A 22,265-nucleotide genomic window follows, 5' to 3' on the forward strand; every position below is an offset into this window, starting at 1 on the left:
TCATAATTATAAATAATAGAAGAATTAAGTAATCATAATTTTATCATTTGGCATAAATATGTAATAAAAATATAATCAAAAGTAATTTTGTCTATTTGTAAAAATATGAGAGTAAATTATAATTAAGATTATTTCTGACATTTTAGGATAAATATGTGATTAAATTATATCGAGGGTTTAAATTATAATCAAGGTAATTTTGTTTTTTACAAAAATAAATTCTATTATAATAAAGGTTTTTTTGTTATTTTTTCATTTATTTTTTTATTTTAATGCTATTCTTACTAACCATAGATTGAAATAAATCATAAAAGTAATTCTTACCTTATTATACTTCATAAATCAAATTATATAATAATTATTTTATTATATTCTCACATAATACCTATTGTATCCCAATCCTACCTGTTTTGCAAATTCAACTTTAACTTGTGTTAATTTTGCAGCAGAACCTACAGTAAAGGCCGTAAAAGGGTTCAAAGAAAAATGGTTTGGGCCTTGTTCTGAAAGACTGCGAAGTCAAAACCTAAAAGCCCAAATCGAAATCAAAGAAAAATAAAGAATACTTTCTGCCCCCTCGCTCTACGCGGCGCCTTTCTTCCCAACGCTGCCGACGACCGTTCCTGCGCCGTTGCTCCCTTTCTCTCTCTCTCTCTCCCGTCTCCCGTCTCCCCCGTGCCTAAAGACGGCTCCTGACTCTGCGGCTCTTCTCTCTCCTACGCGCCTCTCTCTTCCCGCCGGTTTCGCCTCCGTCACTGTGAGTTGCAGCCATGTACGGAGGGGGTGAGTATGGACAAATTTTGTTTTCATTTTGCTTTGTATTTGTTTGTTACTGTGTTACTGTGTTGGTTTACTTACAAATTTATTAAATCTTGAAATTGAGTAGTAATACGTTATAATATCCACAGATGAAGTGTCAGCTATAGTCATAGACTTAGGGTCTCACACTTGCAAAGCTGGTTATGCCGGCGAAGATGCTCCCAAGGCTGTTTTTCCTTCTGTAAGTCGAGTCCAAGCCTCTTTCTGTTTAATTTTCTGCATTGCGATTTTCGACCGACCCACATTATTCTTCATTGGTCATTTTTCATGTTCATTTATTTTTTTTGGTGTTTGTTTGTTAAGGTTGTGGGGTCAATCGATCAAATGGATGCCGATGATGACAATGAAAACAACGATTCTAAGACTAACAACAATAATGTTGACTCAAACAAACCAAGAGGGAAACGCAGATTGTATGTAGGATCTCAAGCTTTAGGTTTTCGCCGTGACCATATGGAGGTCAGCTCCATTCTTGCTGCTGCTGGTTTTACCTTATTAGTATTTCTTTCTTTTTTATTATTTTTTTGGTGATTAGTTAGTTAACAGCTGCTTGCTTAATTCAGGTGCTGTCTCCTTTAAAGGATGGGGTGGTTGTTGATTGGGATATTGTTGACAGCATATGGGATCATGCTTTCAAGGAGTGTTTGCTCATTGATCCTAAGGAACATCCGATGCTACTTGCTGAGCCTTCTTTCAACACTCAACAACAGAGGGAGAGGTCAAAATTTCCTCATACTCAAGCTTAATCAATCTATTTGTTGTATCTGGATATATGATGTTTGACTTTGATACTATCTAACAGGACAGCAGAACTTATGTTTGAAAAGTACAAAGTTCCTGCTTTGTTTTTGGCCAAGAATGCGGTATTACTATTTTCCCAATTTCCAATTCCTTCTGCTTTGTTATTTGGTTTCTAATTGTAATACTTTTAATTGCCAGGTTCTCACATCTTTTGCATCAGGACGTGCTACCTCTGTAGTTGTTGATAGGTAGGATTTATATCCTTAATTTGTGTATATTTACATATATACATATGTGTATCCATTTGGCAATGCATTTTGGTTCATTATGTTTTCGCACAATTTACATATATTAGAGAGTGAACTTGCTTGAGCATTGAGATCAGGGCATTTTACCTTAATGCTTGGTTGATCAGGTTGAATAGTATTTGCGTCAAATCATACTCCTAACTTTGCCATCCTTCTCTTTCGGCTTTCTTTGGGACTTGTGCCCAGCTGCCAATAGTAGTCTGTCAAATGTTGAATATAGAACCACAGGAGGTTTCATGGAAGAGTAACAATCATTCAGCTTAACTAGTAAACAATAGGAAAGCAAGAGAACCATGGAAGATTACTTATTTTCAAAATTTGGACACTTAATTTTGAGAAGTTGAGTTTTGTTGATAAGTTGGCTTTGTCTACTTCCGTTTAAATAGAGTAGAGCAGAATCTTCACTACTTTTTTTCCCCTTTCTGTGTCCTAACATTTTATTATGTGTAATTATCAACTCTTTTAGTGGTGGAGGATCAACTACAGTTGCCCCGGTGCATGATGGTTATGTTCTTCAAAAGGTATTTCTCTTTCCTGGAACAAGGAAAATGAATGATTTGCCAATTAATATAACTTGTTATAATATTCTATTGACCTATATGCTAAACTTTTGTCCCAGAATTGCTTATTAAAGAAATTGATATAAAATTTTTAAATGAAGTCATTTTAAAATGCATCCATCATTTCAAAGTGCGTCCTTCATATCAAAATGCATCAATTTAAAATGCAATTGTGTTGTTTGCATAATTACCTTTTAGAATGAAATGTTAAGTATTGGAAGTTGATGAGATAAAGAAAATAATTCTTATAAAAAAGGAACAATGATATTAGTCGATAGAAAAAGAAAAAGATGGAGAAAACATGTGATATGGATATCAATAGATTTGTGAAAATGGGTAGATGCTACTAATGATATGAACAAAAATAAAAAATTATTTTTAAAAATGAGTTTTTTATGTTTAGAGTGGACAAAAAAATACAAGTTACATCAAAAAAGGAAAGAGAATAAAAGCTGATATGCTGGTGAATAACCAAGGAATTTTACAAATTCCACCACGTGAGGTATCATTTGAAATGAGAATTTGGGCTCTTCAAAATCCCTCATCCAAATATGAAGAATTTGACAATTCTAACTTTATTTTGCCAAATAAGGTAATTTTATTTAGAATTTTGAGCTTCTCCCTATGAATGAAATCTCTCATCCACACTCTAAGAGAATCAAATTTTGATATCAAGTTTGGTACTTTTGTTGTGGCTGTAGGAGATTTTTTGGGAAATTTTCTAACTTGATGTGCTTCATCGGAACTAGAATAAAACTTTTTTTCTTTTGAACCCACAATTTGACAATGCTTTGGTAGCTATGTTGAGTTGCAAATTCCTTTTTTTAAAATGTTTATAACTGAGTCGAGAATATGCACTGTGGCTTTATAAGTTGATTGTTGCAGCCTTCCAGTTTTTTATGCCAAGTATTGATATGCTAGAAAAGTAAAATTGTTCAATGTTGCAATTGATTATTCTGAAAATGTGTTTTCTGTTTGATGGAATAATATTTCTCTGTGACCTTTATGCATTTGAATTGCTTCTTAGTTCTTACCACAATGTTAGCTTTTTCTAGACTGATGATCCCTTTCTTTGTTTCTCCCCTTTACCCTGTTATCTTTTTTGCAAAAATAGGCAGTGTCGTCTTCTCCTATTGGAGGAGAATTTCTTACTGATTGCTTGATGAAAAGCTTGGAAAGCAAAGGTATTGTGGTAAGTGATGTTGTATATGAGTTTTTGCTTTCTTTGAAAGAAAAGTAATTGGTGAGATTTGCTGTATGATTTCTCATTGATTCAATTTAAAAATGTTTCGTCACTGGTGTTTGTAGATAAAACCTAGGTACTCTTTTAAGAGAAAGGAGATACAACCAGGGGTGTTCCAGGTATTTTATAATGTCACTGGCATGTATTTGAGGTTCATGCCATTCTTTGCTTTTGTTTCTCGAATTTCATGCATACATATCAATCCCAAATTGAACTTGTACCTGTAGGATCAGTATGTGTTGAAACATAATATAAAAATTCAATAATAACTTATAAAAAACCTTCTTTGCTAGAATCGAGATTTGTGTCCATTACTATTAAGTAATCAAATTTTCAATTGTGTTTTTGTGTAATGGGTGAAAGGAAAAATGGTATTTCTAGTCTAGTCCAGATAGCAATGTTACATGGGCTTGGTATGAGTATCCGATATGGGTATGTGTACATGTGTCAGACTCATCGTTTGCTAAAATGTTTGGACTAACGGATTTGGGTAAGAAGTGTCTAAAAAAATGATACAGATACGGGGATCCTTCTAAAGTTTGTGGGAAATATAATAATACTGCTTGTATAAGTTAGAAAATTTGAAAAATCAATTTGACTCAATCATAACCTTGTGTTTATAGGGTCCTAATATGAGAAGAGTAAAAACAAATTGGGCCTATCTTACCCTAAAACCAACTTAAGCTCATATTCTTCTTTACTTTCATTTTCTAAATGGGCTTATGATGACATAATAACAATGCTATATGGGCTTGAATTGTGCTTTTCACCTATCTAACAGAAACCCAAAAACTAATTATAAGGCAAAAGCCATAAAAACCAACTATGTGCTCCCATCTGTCATATGTCTGTCTAGAATTTTCTTCTTGTCTCTTAATCTACCTTCTCTTCTCTATAACAATTTCATTTCCTTATTATTTTTCTTTTGTTTTCCTCCTTTTCTTAATCTTCTTTCTCTCTTTTCCCAGAATGCTTCCTCTTATACTTACTCTCGTGCTCTCTTTCACTGTGCCATTTGGTTATCCTTTTTTTGGTCAATTTGTGGATTGGGTTTTTGTCAATTTGCTTCTTATGTGAAAGAGCCAAGTCTGAATAAGCAGTGCTATATCAGACACGTATTCTGCACCCGAATCCATGTTGTGTCGCGTTGACTCAGGTATGTTGCTCCAGATTGCTGAGTCCGTGTAACACGTGGAAAAAATTATGGATTGGAATGCTCAAAATGATTTCCATTTCTCAAGTTTTACCCAAAGAATTGGAACGGAGAAACCTCAAATCATAAACTGCTCCAATGGCCGTTTCTGCTACGTAGTTTTTAATCCCACTGTCCACTTCGTCCTTGTCAAGCTTCCACCAAGTCTAGGCATAGTACTTCCTCAACCAAGATGAACATCACCCTTCAGAATCTTGTCTCACTTCTGCAAACTTATTCTTCTGAAACTAGAAAATTTTCTAGTCAGTGTTGTTTCAAATTTGCATATTCTTTTCCCAGATATTGTTATAAATTTGACAAGCCTGCCTGGTGTGAAGGCCTAAGATAATACAATCTCTTTGTCACTTTGTTTTGTGCCAATGAGCATATGTTCTTCTGGACTGAAAGAATTTGTAGACTCAATATTGCTGCAAATAGATGGGTCTTGTTTTGGTGAGATACTGCCTGGTGCTTTAGTGCCACAGATGATTGAGTGGGAGGAGTTGGTGGTTGGTGGTTGTGGAATCCCTCATGCTGCTTGATTGTGGCAACTGGGAGATTGCATTTCTTCCCTGCGATTTGTGTGATTAAGACATATCCAACCTACTGAAGTCAAAAATAGCAAAAATATAATGCCTTTTAGAAGTATTAATATTAACTAGTACTGAGTAGTAGTTAGAAAAAAAAAAAAAAGAAACCCTGGTAAAACATCCCTTCTGTTTCATTTTGTTATGGTATGAAAAAGATCCGTTACATAAAAATATATAATATCTATAACTCTATACAAAAGGAAGCCCTGTTGGTTTGGCCACGTCATCATAAGGGGGTGGGGATTCGGTGAGTGAGTTCATGATAGGTGAAAATGGACTTACAATTGAAATGGTCTAAAAGGATGAGAACCATGTCGAGCTCCCTTTCCCAATGGGGATTCAAAGAGATTGAACTCAAGTGTTCCATGTATTTCTAATCATGCCTCTCCCTTTTTTATTTATTATTGTAATTTTGGTGAAAGCTTCTCTCGTTGTCTTTTCATTCTTTTTGTTTTTTGTACAGTTGGATAGAGTTAATTTTAAAAATAGAATAATTATATTTTATATTAGATATATAAAGAGAAGGAAAGAAATTGCTTTTCCTTATTAGTTATATTAGTTTTATATTGCTACATGAGATAAAAAAAATGGAAGTAATAAAAATAATTTTAATTGTAAAATTGTAATAAAATAATGAACTTTAATTAAATGAGTGTCCCTTTTCATTGACGATACACCTCATCTCCTTAACTTTTTCTACTTAAAAGTAATCAAAATTATACCATCACCATTGGTAATGATTATTAATAATACCATAATTCAAAGGTAACATTGCCAAAAAAAAAGAGAGTTCTAAAACTAGAAACTTATTTGGAATAATTCACATATTATCAAATAACGAGAGAATTAAAGAGAAAGATTACAAGATTATAATATTGATTTGGTTCCTTGATCTTAATTCACTACCTTAATAGCTTTTATTAAAAATTTTAAATTTCAACTATGTTTATATCAATAAAGTTAATAGTGTCAACCAAAGTTTTATCATATAATTTATTTCAAATCCAAAAATCCAAATATGAATGACATGTTTAATTCGGGGAATGAAATTGTCATTCTTCCTTATTTTTTATTTTCTTTCTATAATATTGTTTATTTCAGGAAATGATCATTTGTTAGAATGATCTAAAATAAATTTCGATTGAATTTAGCTCTATAAATTATAACGTTAAAGCTGCTAATAATCTAGATAAGTATATTCAATCGAGAAATTTCACATTTATAACACATTTTAGACAATTCTAGAGATTTTCAAAATATTGAATTTGAAATTCACATGATTGAACAGACTTTACTTGAATTAGGGTTTAGGATTTAGGGTGGAAGTTATTTATTTTTCCAAATCATATTGAATATGCTTTGAGGTTTAGAGAGGATATCATGATATTTTCTAAATAAAATTGCTTTGACTTAATAATGCCAATATAGAATTGCTGGATAGCCCTTACTACATATCAGAAGGAGATGAAGAAGATGATGACATGCCATTGAATACTGATGTTGGGAAACCTGATAGGGGAGGAAGTGCTGACGCGGAAGATTCACAGCAAGAGCCAAGAGGGAGATAGAATGATGGAGATAATATTTGAGACAGATAGCTATTTGCAACTTAAAAAATAAGATAGCTATTTGCAAAGAATTGACCTAGCAAAAATAGTTAGGAACATGGTGAGTAGGGATACTTGCACACATAGTAAAAAAGATTTGGTAGTTGGTAGAGATTTGAAAGGCCACTCGAATGTGAAAAGATTTGAAAGGCGACTTGGATGTAAATAGAAGGGAAGCTATAAGAGTTCAAATGGGAAGATGAAACAAAAAGTATTTTGTTTGTACCATAAATACTATTGAAACTAAATTTTTTTTGGGTTCCAAATTAAATATCTATCTTTATCTAGACAATGTTGAAACTAAATTCCTTGCGTTTTGTTAAAAGCTTATGATTTTTATTCTTTCAAAATTTCATATTTTTATCTTTAACATTAATGAAAGGAAGCTCCATAAGCCATGGCTCTTCCATCAAAGGTTATAATGTTTAACAAATCGGACTATCAAAGTCTTGCTTGCTTGGTTTCTTTACTGGTTGAAATGCAGTCGTATCAAAGTCTAACATTCAATTCATTATCAATGTCTAACAGTCAATTCATTTTAACATATTTATCTTCACTCATTAATGGGCATTGAAAAAAGATCACTTGGTAGATTTTTCTCTTAGGGTTCATTCTCTTCTTGCTTCAAACCTAATGCTTGATATGGCCTTGATCTGGGGTACTACGGTTCCAAGCATGATAGATATCCTTGATACTTCTTAATTATATCCTTGATTTGTAATGTTATGTTTTCAAGCATAATGCTTGATATCCTTTATCTGAGGTGCTACAATTCTAATTATAATGCTTGATATCCTTGATATGTCGTGATATCTACTTGATATCCACTGTTTAATTAATTATCTTTGATTTGTAGTGATATGATTTCAGGCAAAATGCCCAATATCCTTGATTTGAAGTCTCATGGTTCCATGTATAATAGATGATATCCATTACTTAATAATATCTTTGATCTGTAGTGCTACGTTTCCAAGCACAATGCTTGGTATCCTTGATCTGGGGTGCTGCAATTCCAAGCATAATAGATGATATCCTTAATATAGGGTGTTATGGTACCAAGCATAATGCTTGATGTCTTTAACCTATAGTAATATAGTTCAAATAATTATACTTGATATCCTTGATTTGTAGTGCTACGCTTCCAAGCCTAATGTTTGATATCTTTGATCTGGGGTATTCCTGTTCCAAGCATAATAGATGATATCCTTGATACTGCTTAATTATATCCTTGATTTGTAGTGTTATGTTTTCAAGCATAATGCTCGATATCCTTGATTTGAGGTGCTACAGTTCTAATTATAATACTGGATATCATTGATTTGTCTTGATATCTATTTGATATCCATTGCTTAATTAATTACCCTTGATTTGTAGTGCTTGATTTGTCGTGATACCTACAAAAAGTTGTAGAATGAAAAATATGATAAACACTACATGTATTATTGTATCTGTGTGCAACGCATGGGTACATTTCCAGTAGTTATAACTTAAATCTAACTTCACAAGAGTTGCACTTACAGTGGAGAACTATGCTTGTCTTCTCTTCTTAGTTCAATTAATTTGCCAAAGTGGAAGATTTCTTCTCTTGAAACTGCAATGTTCTCTGGTTGAAATTTACCCCAGCTGCTGTTGCACTTTTTCTTGTTCCTATTAATTTCTAGGTAATTACCTACATTGCTTTTTGACAATTCTCTTTATTTTTGTTTTGGGGATCTCAGACTGTAGATATTGATTTTCCAAATACAACAGAATCCTACAAGCTTTACTCCCAGGTCTGTATTTGATCATTGTTACCCCCTTGCAAGTGGACAAGTTTGTGCACCTAATACCTGGTGTTTATCGTTTTCCAACAGAGAGTAATTGCAAGTGATATCAAGGAATGTGTGTGTCGAGCTCCAGATACTCCATATGATGGTTTGTGTTACTTCATCAGTTTCTTGTTTTGTTTGTTTACCATGTGACCTTTACTTTGTCATCCTATATACATACATACACATACATAGATGCATACATACATATATATATATATATATATATATTAAGTTGATAATTATAGAAACCGCCTCCAATAATATCTCAAAGATCCTTGTTTGCTGTAATAAGATCCTACCAATGATATTAATGCTTTTTAAAATCTTTTTTGAGTTAGGTTGTTGATGTTGTTTCTTCTACAGCTTTATGGAATTTCAAAATCCTGCTAGTTTTCAATTCCTGAATAATTCTAAACATTTGATTTTGAAGTTTGCAAATGCTGACTGCTCTTAGCAATTAATATGATTGCCTTTTCTTTGCAGAAAGTGCATATTCAAATATCCCAATGACCCCATATGAGCTTCCTGATGGCCAGTAAGTTCTTTACAAGTTTATTAGCATGGTTTCATTATGTCATGATTATGTTGCTTGCTATGCATCCTTAATTTGTTGAGTGATAAACAGCTTTGCTATTTGCTAGTTGCTTCTTTTTGTTTTGCATTATAACACTGCATTCACCAGCCAAACAGGTGCTTTGTCTAGCCCTGTTTAGCTACAAGATAATTGTCTTTGGGTCATTGCTCCCATTTTATTATTACTAATATTTAACTAAACCTGCATTTTCTATTATGTTTATTCAGGACAATTGAAATTGGTGCTGATAGATTTAAGATCCCTGATGTTCTGTTCAATCCACCTTTGGCTCAGGTGGGTGGCCTGCATACTTGCAGGATCCTAGATTCTTTTGTTTTCTTTCATACTGTTGGAGCACTTGTCAGTGTCTTTTTTTTTTTTAAAAAGTTAATATTTATCTTTATCCAAACTTTGTTTTTGGCATTTGGCATGAGCATGTGATGTCAGACATGAATGGGTAAGAAGCTCAAAACAGAGATCAGCGGAAAAATTAGAGATTTAAGAAATTAGGGAGAGCTAGAGGAAATTGGGGAAGAAATTGAAGAATCAGGGAGAGGATACCAGATAGAATGAAGGTGGAGAGAATTCTCAAACTCAGTATGTCAAAATGTCAATAATTCATAATTCAATGCCAACTAGAAATTGAAGTAGCATAGGTAGCCAAACCTGAAACCCTAATTTAGATGCAAAATGCTAATATAACACCAAAGCCCTAATACTTAGGAAATAAGTATAACACTAACAAATTTAAAATTGCCTACGTTCTCTAAGAAATCCTAGATCTAGTTTTTTAATACAATTAAACTCATAAAATATAATAAATAAAAAATGTCTTGAGGAGTATAATCCATCAAGCAGCTTCTATCCATCATGCTTCATCAGCATGTTTCTTGTCAATTGATGTTCTTTTGGATGTGTTATATTTGCAGTTTTTTTTTTCCCAAAGGTTTATGCATTTTGCATATTGTTGATGGGAATTATAAGATCTTGTCTATTTTTTTAAGCTGTTATTATAGATTGATCAATGTATGTGCTTTTGAATTTTCCTTTCTTTCTGTTGTGTTTGCTTGGCAAGATTCTTTATTCTTGTATTGGTGGAATCATTGGAGTTATTGGCTGTAACTTGACTGGTCTACAATCCTTATTCCTCTGGGAATGATGGGTAGCCTTCGTTATCCTTGCTGAATAATTAGGTTGACGGAGTTGTGGAATGGTGATCCTGGAAATTGTTGCTATAGGAGCATAAAATTTGGAAGCTTAGTTCTAAGTGCTATCAACAGGCCATTATATCTTTCAAAATTTTATTGATTTATTGATGTCATTATCTGGAACTTCATTGTGCCCTTGTCAATTGTTCACTTCTGGTTTTGCAGCGGAGCTGTAATTCTTGATAATAACATGAATATTGCAATCAAGTTGTTGGATTATTTTGTAGTTTATTTAATATTTTTGCAGACATAACCTGGCTATGTTGTTTCGTTTCTAATCAGAATTTCTGTGTATATGTTGATATCATATCTAATTTCCTGTTTATTATTAGACAATTCCCGGGATGAACAACTTTGCAGAGATTTCTCCATCGTTTCGTGGTTTGCCACAAATGGTATGTTGATTCTTGTTGACCTCTATGCATTGGCCTTTAAATCTCTCTCTTTCTTGTATTTTTATAAGGATTAGTTAATTAAGCATTTTTGTATCTTTTGCAGGTAATAGAAAGCATTAATAGATGTGATGTGGACATTCGGAAAGAATTGTTTGGTAGTATACTGGTAAAGTCAATCACACCCAAGCAAGCCTTTACTTGAGTGCCGGGATCATTTTTCTGATCCACTGTTTCCTTTTTTGAGTATTAATATTAGAGGTAGCAATTGGGCAGACCGGGCTGGGTTTGGGCCGGGTCACTTCGGGTCGGATTATTTTAGGTTGAAAGAAGTCTGGGTCATTTTTGGGTACGGGTCATTCTGGTTTTAGGTTATTTCAAGTTCGGACATCAACGGATTCGGGTCATTCAGGTTCTAATCATTTTAGGTTCACGTGGTTGACTTTTAGAGTAAAAGCAATTTAATTTCAGGTTGTTTTGGGTTAGACTTTCAGGTCGTTAAAGTTTAGGTCATTCAGGGTTCAAGTCAATTCGAGTTCAAGTAGACCTGACAATTCGTGTTAACGTGTCGTAAACGTGTCAGACACGATTAGATATGAAATACGTTAAGGCTAAACACGAACATGACACGTTTAACATTCATGTTTTAAATTTGAAACACGTACACGTACACGTTTAATACACGTGTAATACGACACGATACGATTAACACGTTTATGTAACGTGTTAATGTACGATACGATACGATTAATAACATGTTTAACACGATTAACACGTTTAATACAATTAAATAAAAATATTTACAATTAAATATAATTTTATTATTTGAATTTAAAATCTATAATTATAAAAATAATTATAATAAAACAAAAATAATAATAATATCAAATAATCACTAAAAGTTAAAAATTAGAATTGAGCATGTATAATTACATTATACCCTTTATAAAATTAAAAAAATTTATTAAAATAATTATTTAAAATTATTTATATAAGATTAAAATAGTTTTTAACTATTAATTTTTAATAGGTTAATAAATGTGTCACATATACACGTTTAAACACTATAACACGATTAAGTAAATGTGTTTAAACGTGTTTGTCGTGTCAGACACGTTAAGACACGGAAATTTCGTGTCTTAATGTGTCTGACACGATTAGACACGAAACACGTTAACACTAAACCCAAATCCTGTTTAGCCTGTGTCTTCTCGTGTCGTGTTAACGTGTCGGGTTCACAATTGCCAAGTCTAAGTTCAAGTTGTTTCAGGTTTAGGTCATTTTAGGTTGGAGTCATTTCAGGTTTAAGTCATTTTCGAGTTTGGATTGTTGCGGGTTCAGGTCAAACGTGTTCTGATTGTTGATTTTTCTTGGTCAAATCAGGTTGGGTTGGGTTCAGGTTAAGACCATCTTTAGGTTTTGAGTCAGGTTTTTCAACTCTAATTATTATATTAAAAATGAGTAACTTATTCATGTATGGTGAGTGGATGGAATTTACCTGCTTATTAATAAGCTAATTCATAAACCTGAATTATATTTTAATTCCTTAGTTCTTTCTTGTAGCTGATATCGTTACTTCTATTCTCCCTTATAATGCAGCTTGCTGGTGGCACAGCATCAATGCAACAGTTGAAAGAACGTCTTGAGAAAGACTTGCTGGAGGTAATCTTTTCCTTGTTTTTCATTTATGCACAATGTCAAGTCTTGTACACTTGTTTAGACCTTAAAGCTTGATTTATTATGTTGCAATTATAATTTCTTTTGCACTACTAGTTTTTGATGGTTTGATGTAGTCCACTAAAACTTGGTTTCATATTATCATAGTTTATGGTTTTGTTCACCTTTAATGCCATCCTTTAATGCCATTTTTGTTGCTGTAAGGGAAAAAAATGGAAAAGTTCATTGTATCATGAGTTAGGAAGCAACGACACATGACAGAGGTACAATGATATGGATATGGTGATGCAGCAACTTTTAAAAAATAGGATATGGCAATAAAAATACACATACAGACACAGGCACACATTTGTGTGTGCAATTTTTGATTAATCTTAACTAAAGATACACTTAAGTCTTCCATTAAGAAAAAGTTCTTTCCAAATTAGTAAAATTAAGCTAGTTATTAAGTAATTTATTATCTTGCAAATAGGTTTTCTAGTTTGAATAGCTTTTAGTTTTGGGCTCTGTAGAAACTAAATGCAGATGCTAATATATGAGCTCGGCTCAATGAGCTTAAAAATACACCCTGCCTAAGTTAGATGCCCAAAGTTATTTTAGTTGTTGCAAGCTTCTGTCTTCTCTTGCAGACACAGCTGACTTGCCTTCTCCCTTTCAAATCTTGTCACCACTGTCCAGTGTTTCCTCTATCTTCTCCGATTTATGCTAAGATCAAAATTATGGGAGGAAAATGATGATGACCGTTGTGACACCCCTGCCAGCCTTTCTTCTTTCCCCTTCGTTGCTTTTATTCCTCTGCATGCCATATTTGTTTCCGAATAAAGGATATAATTTATTTATATTTTGTCACTGTATCCATCCACGTTGGATATGTGTCCCGGTATGTTGAACTTGTATCCATATCCGATGTGGATATGACACTGGTATGAAGGGGGCTGCAACTGGTCCTTGTGTCATAGATCATGAGGTAGATCTCTCTTTCGCTCTGTCACAAACATGCATGCACATGCTATCACACAAATTCACTCACTCTTGATACTTAGAGGCCTGATTTGAAATGAGTTGTACCAATAATTTTCATGGAAAAATAATTCTCATGTTGAATGTATGAGGGAGATTATTTGAGGTTAGATTGAATTTAGTAGAACAAACTTAATTTTTAGTAAAAGAATAACTCTATTGTTGTCTCTCAATAGGAGTCTCCTCAAGCTGCTAGAGTTAAAGTATTAGCAAGTGGAAATGCAACAGAAAGAAGATTCAGGTTGGTTGGGTTTTCTTTTATCTGTTTTTTTGGTGTTTTTTTTTTAATTTCATTTCTTTTTTTGCTTCTACATGTTTTACTTTGTCTTTTGCTTGGCCGAGTTTCTAATCTATTCAAGTCCTGAGAAATGTTTTTCTGAGCATGGGTTTATTGCTTTATTCCATGTATGAACTCACTTCTATCAAATTCTCTAAATTCTTTTATACTGGTCTGGTAAATATGTCAAAAAAGGATGGTTGTGTATTTTTTTCCCACGGTTGAATCTGATCAGTGGGTTTCTGTTAAGTGATTGCAGAAAGCCTGAAATGTATGATGCAGGTTGGCTGTTGCCCTTGTTAGAAACTCAAGACTTGTACCTTAAGATCGATCATATGTACTCTTGGTAATGCTAGAGCCAGTAACTACTTTCTGACATTTGATTTGGCCATCAGCATGATTTTAACTAAGAAACCAACCAGCAATTGGAAAGATTTAGCGAGTGGGAAGACGAATAAGGTTCCATTTCTTGATTTATGTTGAGTGGAGATGGTCAAGAAGATAAACTTGGGAAACCAAAAATAAAATCTGCTATAAGTTTTGAAGTGGGTGCATCCACCATTATCATTGCTAGGGTGTGGTGCATTTGGCTATATTAACTGGGTGAGTTGAAAATACAGGGAAAAGCAGCTATTGTCAAGAAGTTGCTGGCCCCATCTGTGAGGATTTTATTGAAAATGGAAGTGAGAAGAGGAAAAAGAAAAAACAATGAAAAAAATATTTAGAGTTGTTGCAGCTATAAGATGAATGATTTAAACAATAGTGATTTACCATCTATTGATTAACATTGCCAAAGCAAACAGCATTTTGTCCACTCATTGCCAGATTATAAGAAGGTTATACCTTGTCTAGTTTGCTACATTGTCTTATGCATAACCTTGTGTGCTTGTGTAAATTTTCTTAAAAGAATTTTGTTTGTCTTGCTCTCATTAAATGCTGCTAACATGTATAAAACAGTGTTTGGATAGGAGGCAGCATATTGGCATCTCTTGGTTCATTCCAGCAAATGTGGTTCTCCAAGTCTGAGTAAGCATCATGTTTCACATTCAGATCTCTTTTGGACAATTGCCCCTTTTTTTCCTTGTTGCAGATGCATATTTGTCTAGTTTTTCTTGTGTTCTTGTCATTGCAACCTGTATCAAAACATGTACCGGTAAATACATAGTTGATAATAGTTTTATCTTAAATTATTTCATTTTAATCTTAAGTGGGTGCATCTGACAGGTATGAAGAGCATGGAGCTTCATATATACAAAGAAAATGCCCTTAAGATGACTCTAATTGGCTGCATTTCTTGTCATGGTAAAGTCAACGCTTTAGGAACAAATAAAAACTTTTGTGTCTCCGATTTGCTAATAAGCTCTTTTTCATCTTTTTTAGGTATGAGACCCGTTTTGGCTCCTAAGTTGGCCCGTTTGTGCTTAACAGTAGTCAGATGGATGTTGCTTGTAGGTCTGTAAAGTAGTTTACGTACAAAAGAACTCATTAGCTTACACTGTGCCATTATCATCCTACTGCAGCTGATGTCCCTGTTTTCTGTTAAATTATTTAATCCTGTAGCCTTAATGACCATCTTTATTATTATGTGATGAGCTAACATATTTTGCATGAACTAAAAAAGTGGAAATCAGTTAAAAGAGTGTAATACCTACTAGCGTTGATGGGCATCAGGAGAGAGGGTTTTTTCGTATTCAGTTTTTGTTAGTATCTAATTTATGTTGATACCGGTGTCTGCTTCCGTCCTTGTGTATTTGGGTTTGTGTATGTTAAGCATGGTTTATTTTGCACATAATGATGGATGGTTGGTTAACATTGTGGGCCTTTCATTAAGAACCGAAAGTGATTGAATACAAGTGATTTATGAACTTGCATTAATTAGTTTGTGTTGAGCAGGTAAATAGTCATAGTGATTCAATCACCTTCCCCCTTTTTCATTGTGGGGAGGGAAACAGGAAAAGAAGTTATTTGTACTAGTTTCTTTAGAAAATGATATGGCTATTATTTGTATGTTGTTCTAATAATACTGGGCTCACTTTAGATGTGGCTTGCCTGGGCTGGGCTGGGCTGGGCTGGGCTGCACAACAACATCGTTTTTAAGTTAAATGGAGGTGATCTTTGTTTTCCCATGCTTTTTGCAAAGCCAAGTCTATCAAGAGTTTTAGATTCATTGTTTTGCTTATGGAATATATAATACTAGCTGTGAGCTTCCTTTTGGGCCTTGTTGATATATTAAACAATTTTTTCCCCTATTTTAAGACTAAAGTCAAAATATCTTAACTATTTTACAAGCATAAAGAAATGTTATACACTGGCTATTCAAAGGGATTACAATATTAGCAAAATTAAAGATAGAAGAAATAAATAGTTGGTAGAAAATTTGAATGTGTATTTGTTTTTAGGATGATGAAAATTAAAATATTGTTGACGGCAAAACACGTCAACACAGAATTGGATATAGTTTGAATTCTTGAAAAAGGAAAAAGAGGAATGGGAATGAGTAGAAAAGTCACGCGAAATTGGGCAAAGCTGGCTGGTAAGCCTCATATATGGTGTTGATGAGCACAGGATAAGATCCTTTGATTTTTCTTCTTCTGTTGTAATTTTGAAGACCCAATTCATTTGGGAATGAAGCTAGTGGCAGTAGCACGTAAACACTTCCGAATCTAACTACCATTCTTTTTAATGAACTTACATTTTCAATTAAAATAAATCAATTCTCTATACATATAACATAATTGTTTTATTTGTTATCAAAAACTAAATAATTTAATAAATTAACAACAAATTAAACGAAATCATACATAAGAGAAACTAAGATCATGAGATATCTTAAAAACATCAAAGACTCTTTCTTCGTCATGGAAACAATGTGCTAAGCCCGAAGGAGGAGAAGTAGATAGATTTGGTTTTTTTTTCAAAAGCTATTATCCAAATAATCCAAGCAATTCGATGGTAACACGTAAACATGAAATAAAAAGCTTTCTACTTATGACTAGTGGCACAATTTTTGTTTCCCAAGTTGAAGAGCAATTAAAGCAAGGCGTGGGAATTCCACCTTTCTCAAATCAAATCTGACCTTTTCGTGGGAGCTAATTAAGCCTGTTTTTTTTTATACCAAATTAAAAATCCTTCTTCTTCATTCCAATAGCCTAATGTTATTGTCTCTTCCTAGCTAGGTAGGAGCTCAAATAAATAAACCCATCATTTCTTAAGTAGTTTTAGAATGGAAAGTGAGGGATATCAATGCCTCTACATCCTCCTACTTGTTCTTGGATCAATCACTCACATCAATGCTGTAACACCTCTTAACCTCATCGCTTCCCTTAATCGCACTAGTTTTCCTGACGGCTTTATTTTCGGAACTGCATCCTCAGCTTACCAGGTGAACCCTTGTTTTCTTTTCTTTTTTTGTTAATAAATTTTTGATTGGTATATTATTTAAACTCGACAATAAGTGTATATATATAATGTAGGGTACGAGACTATTTGATAATTTTCTCTACATATTTTGAGCTGTCATGAATTAATTATTTATACGTCCGTACGTATATATATTTCAGTACGAAGGAGCAGCAAGTGAAGGAGGTAGAGGACCCAGTATATGGGACACTTATACTCACAAATATCCAGGTACTCTCTTTCAACCATTAATTTTTGATTTGTGTATTTGGGCTACAAAAAATGGAATGTTTCTTTGGAGTATAAAATGAAGCGAATAAAGCGTAGAAGTATATATCGTTGTTGTTTTAAAAGAAATATGTGATTTTGAAAAGTAAATGAACAAACCATTTTTCATTTATATTTGTCTACAAACAAGGTATATAAAATATTGTTCTTTATAATTTTATGAAAGTATTAGAAAATACAAATTTTGAAAGAAGAAATGAAAGTTGTTTCAAGCTATGTATTTATTGGAAAATTTAAGTATTATTGTTATATTAAAAGAGGATAATATATATTATATATTTGAAATGGAATAAAAAATAGAATTACATATAACAAAAAAAAAAGAATGTAAGTGTATGACTTTGCATTTGATGAAGCTTAAGTAATAATGTGTTCCATGTCTTTTTTAAAATTAATACTGGAAAGTAATACTGTATTCAATCTTGTTAAAATGTTTGAACATAATTAATTAGCTCTTTGCAGATAAAATAGCTGATGGAAGAAATGGAGATGTAGCAGTTGATTCCTATAACCGTTACAAGGTAAGACATATAGACAAGTAGCCACAAGTGGTAAGATCATATATTAGGAAAAATAATTTAAACTTAAGATACTATCTCTAAAGAGAGAAAATAATAATAAAAATAATAAAAGAATAAAATTCAGCTAAAAAGAGCGAAGTTTCTATCGGGTAACTTGGACTTGCCACATGCTAGCTTTGAGAATAGTCTTTTAATCCCAAACGTGCGTACCTTGTTCGGCTTATTTTATTAATAATTATTAAAATTTAATTTAGAAATATATTTTTAAAATATTAATATAACTTATTATTATTATTATTACTGCTTTAAAAATAAAATGATACTTAGATGGATGGGCGAGATAAATCATACTGATCTGGAACTTGACTTTACAAAAGGAAGCCGTATAACCCCGAACTGAGTGAGAGCCGATCTTGATTAATCATGAACATTTGTAATTACAATAATTACAATAGTAGTTTAGTCCACTTAGCTTATATTCAATATGGTACAAACATTTAAATGGTTTGTCATATTTGGGCATGTTTTTGCTTTAGATTTACCTCATTTAAGGCAAACTTGAGGTTTAATCCATCAGATTTGGGGTCTAACCGATTAGTATGCTTGAATTTTCTGGAGTTGTTTAATTTACTGTTTATTCTTACATGATAACTTTCATGGGTTATTCTTTGTGTTTTACTTTGCTACCAAAATGAGAATCACTAATTTATTGTCAAATGAAACAATGTTTGAAATTCTATATATGCAAAACAAATTGAAACAATGTTCACTTTCCTAATACGTATTTAATTTTTCCTTTTGTATTATATTGCTTTACAGGAAGATGTTGGGATTATGAAAGAAATGGGCTTAGATGCGTACAGATTCTCGATCTCATGGTCCAGAATTTTGCCAAGTAAGCTAATTGTACATGGCTTCAATTAATGCACCAAGGCACAGAGTATAAATTGAAAATTTGTGGAGGTTATAATAAATATTTTTCTTGAAAGCTATTGATGGATTCCATTAACTACATCTATACAGTACACATAAGGGGGAGAAAATTTGAAACTTTTACATTTCCACTTAATATGATACTACAAAAGCTAGCTTGCTTCTAATTAATTAATATGATCAGAGCTTGTTGCCTGTGGCTCAAATATATATATATATATATATATATATATATTGGTCATAATTAATACTATGTTAACTGATTAATAATACCAACTAAATTTCGATTTTTGGTTTGTTTGACCTTGTTTTAGATGGAAAGCTGAGTGGGGGAGTCAACTTGGAAGGAATTAGATACTACAACAATCTCATAGATGAGCTCTTAGCAAATGGTCACGATTCACTCATACTCAAAATTTTCTCATCTTCTTTCTACTGTGAACATAGCTTCCTTAGGCTATTGCTATAACCTAGTTCATGCTTCTCACCTGTAGGACTACAGCCTTATGTGACTCTTTTCCACTGGGATCTTCCCCAAGCCTTGGAAGATGAATATGGTGGTTTCTTGAGTTCCCACATCGTGTAAGCATATATAGTAGTTAAAATTAGCAATCATTTATTAGCTTTTAGATTTTATTTTCATGTGGACAATCTTAACATACTAAATTAAGTGCCAATTGTGTTAATTTCAGGGACCATTTTCGAGATTATGTAGAGGTTTGCTTTGACGAATTTGGTGACAGAGTGAAAAATTGGATTACATTGAATGAGCCTTGGAGCTATAGCAATTGGGGCTATGCAGTCGGTTCGCTTGCACCAGGTCGTTGTTCTGATTGGCAACAACTCAATTGCACGGGCGGAGACTCGGGGATTGAACCATACCTCGTGTCACACCACCAACTTCTTGCTCATGCAACTGCTGTAAAATTGTACAGGCAGAAATATCAGGTTAAACAAGGCCCTTATATTAGTGTTTGAGGGGGTAATTATACTTTGTTTTTGACAATATTAATAAAGGAGGGTTGAAATTTTTCGCAGGCAACTCAAAAGGGTGTCATAGGAATCACACTAATAGCTCACTGGTTTGTACCATTCTCTAAAGAGAGGAACGACAAAGATGCAGCCCAACGAGCACTTGATTTTATGTTTGGATGGTGAATTTTACCTATAATTTCTTTTCCCTACTTACTCATAATTTTGTTTATGCTATTGGATATATAATATAAGTCTTTGTTACTTTTCATTTTTTGTTTCATAAGATAATTTGCACGTACTAATTAAATTTGGTATATTTTATTATGTCCTCGTAGGTTCATGGATCCAATAACTAGCGGGGAGTATCCAAAAAGCATGCAATCCCTTGTTGGAGATCGGTTACCCCGATTCTCAAAAGAAGAATCAAAGATGCTTAAAGGGTCATTTGATTTTCTTGGATTGAACTATTACACTGCCAATTATGCAGCTGATGCACCTAAGCATGGTCCTGGAAAGCCAAGCTACTTGACTGATGCTTCTGCTAAACTTTCAAGTATATATAATTTGACACATGTAGCACACATTTTTAATTTTCTTAGTTACTATATATATATATATATAGATATATCCACTCTGATGAGAGCTTTGCATTTTTCATTGTGGCAGCTGAGCGCGACGGAGTCCCAATTGGTCCAACAGTATGCATATTCCTTGATCAATTTTTAGGTTTTCGACGTACTTTAAATCCAAATTATAAACTAAAATGACGCCGGTTTTTTTCTTCTATATATATTCCATTGAAATATTGCAGACTGCTTCGGATTGGCTATATGTATATCCAAAAGGATTTTATGAGCTTTTACTCTACACAAAGAGCAAGTACAATAATCCAATCATTTATATCACTGAGAATGGTAAGTGTAATTTTTTTTTCTACATAATATAAAATCAACCATGCAAGTTCTAACGTTATCAATATGACAAAGTTTGAACTAAACTCAAGTAGTTCTAAGCTATTTTAAGTGATAGTAATTGATGGAATGAGATGTTGGTTGGACATTGAACACCATTTGTGCTACATATGGTAGGGGTGGATGAGGCGAGTAATGCCACATTGTCACTAGAGGAAGCCCTCGTCGACAATATGAGAATAGAGTACTATGATCAACATCTTTCTTTCCTCCGAAATGCCATTGGGTAAAATGCTTCTTCCTATCCTTTTTTTTTTCTTTCATGAACAAATAAATGTGTGTGTGTGATATGATTTCCCTGGTTGCTTATGATGATAGGGTTGGTGTGGATGTCAAAGGATATTTTGCATGGTCGTTGTTGGACAACTTTGAATGGGCTAATGGTTACACTATGCGCTTTGGGATTAACTATGTTGATTATGAGCATGGCTTGAAAAGATATCCTAAACTCTCAGCCCGTTGGTTCAAGAATTTTCTAAAGACCACAACCACACACAATGCGGTTTGAATTCGTTGAGCCGGCTGGGCTGGATAATAGATTGTTCTCTACTATTATTTTTTATACTTTTGAATTTATTTATAATTATTTTTAATATATAAATAAATAAAATAATTTTAATCCAAATGCAAAAATTTCAAAATTAAATTTAGATATAATATTTAATATTGTTGCATGCTATTTACGTTTTCGTTATTCGTTTTTCATGTTACCCTGTGAGTGTTGTAAGTTTTTATTTTTGAAACTATAATTTTTTTGTCAAATATATGATTTTCAATTTCTTGAAAATTATCAGCTTTTTTTATTATAAAAATGTTTAGAACAAAAAACAAAGTTCAACAACTATTAATTTTATGTAATGATTTAGATTTTTTTTATTTTAGTTTTTATATTATTATTATTATTATATTTTAAAATTTTATTTTTATTTAATAATAAATAATGAAAGAAAGCCTTTGTATTGATTTTTTTTAAATCGTCTCACTTTTGATGGAGTTTTAGAAATTTTGTTGGTTTAAAAATTGATGACAGCTTTCTCCCTTATTCTCCTTCTCTCTTTCCTTACTTTGAATGCCTCCATCCCTTTCTTATGGTCTTCGATAAAATCTGAAAGACAATTAACTTGTCCTCGTCAGAAAATGTGCTATTGCGTAGACTAAC

General features: G+C 32.9%; 2 protein-coding genes across 2 annotated transcripts; both read left to right on the forward strand.

Annotated features, from left to right (window-relative positions):
• The first annotated feature begins 559 nt into the window (after nt 1–559).
• ARP4 (actin-related protein 4) lies at nt 560–15,829 on the forward strand. Its single transcript, XM_007014818.3, has 20 exons — nt 560–783; nt 909–1,000; nt 1,123–1,278; nt 1,383–1,537; nt 1,622–1,682; nt 1,759–1,808; nt 2,335–2,389; nt 3,543–3,620; nt 3,737–3,790; nt 8,779–8,832; nt 8,914–8,974; nt 9,355–9,406; nt 9,673–9,739; nt 10,986–11,048; nt 11,152–11,214; nt 12,645–12,707; nt 13,919–13,983; nt 14,977–15,045; nt 15,244–15,321; nt 15,400–15,829. The coding sequence occupies exons 1-19, from the start codon at nt 771–773 to the stop codon at nt 15,287–15,289; spliced, it is 1,317 nt and encodes a 438-aa protein (XP_007014880.3). The 5' UTR covers nt 560–770; the 3' UTR covers nt 15,290–15,321; nt 15,400–15,829.
• Nucleotides 15,830–17,242: 1,413 nt separating this feature from the next.
• Nucleotides 17,243–21,720, forward strand: LOC18589723 (beta-glucosidase 12-like). Its single transcript, XM_007014820.3, has 13 exons — nt 17,243–17,401; nt 17,580–17,649; nt 18,169–18,227; nt 19,047–19,122; nt 19,475–19,552; nt 19,655–19,742; nt 19,853–20,108; nt 20,199–20,314; nt 20,471–20,688; nt 20,802–20,833; nt 20,947–21,049; nt 21,224–21,332; nt 21,425–21,720. The coding sequence occupies exons 1-13, from the start codon at nt 17,243–17,245 to the stop codon at nt 21,612–21,614; spliced, it is 1,554 nt and encodes a 517-aa protein (XP_007014882.3). The 3' UTR covers nt 21,615–21,720.
• Nucleotides 21,721–22,265: the final 545 nt, after the last annotated feature.

Source organism: Theobroma cacao, chromosome 9 (genome assembly GCF_053813885.1).
Source record: "Theobroma cacao isolate CCN51 chromosome 9, ASM5381388v1, whole genome shotgun sequence".
Taxonomy (NCBI): domain Eukaryota; kingdom Viridiplantae; phylum Streptophyta; class Magnoliopsida; order Malvales; family Malvaceae; genus Theobroma; species Theobroma cacao.

Excerpts from the sequence above, each read along its gene's own strand:
- LOC18589723 (XM_007014820.3), top strand. The coding sequence starts at position 17,243 with ATGGAAAGTGAGGGATATCAATGCCTCTACATCCTCCTACTTGTTCTT. Across the intron at positions 19,743-19,852 it reads TTCTTGAGTTCCCACATCGT|GGACCATTTTCGAGATTATG; the intron begins GTAAGCATATAT and ends TGTTAATTTCAG. Across the intron at positions 21,050-21,223 it reads CATTTATATCACTGAGAATG|GGGTGGATGAGGCGAGTAAT; the intron begins GTAAGTGTAATT and ends TACATATGGTAG.
- ARP4 (XM_007014818.3), top strand. Across the intron at positions 1,279-1,382 it reads TTCGCCGTGACCATATGGAG|GTGCTGTCTCCTTTAAAGGA; the intron begins GTCAGCTCCATT and ends TGCTTAATTCAG. Across the intron at positions 11,049-11,151 it reads TTCGTGGTTTGCCACAAATG|GTAATAGAAAGCATTAATAG; the intron begins GTATGTTGATTC and ends TATCTTTTGCAG.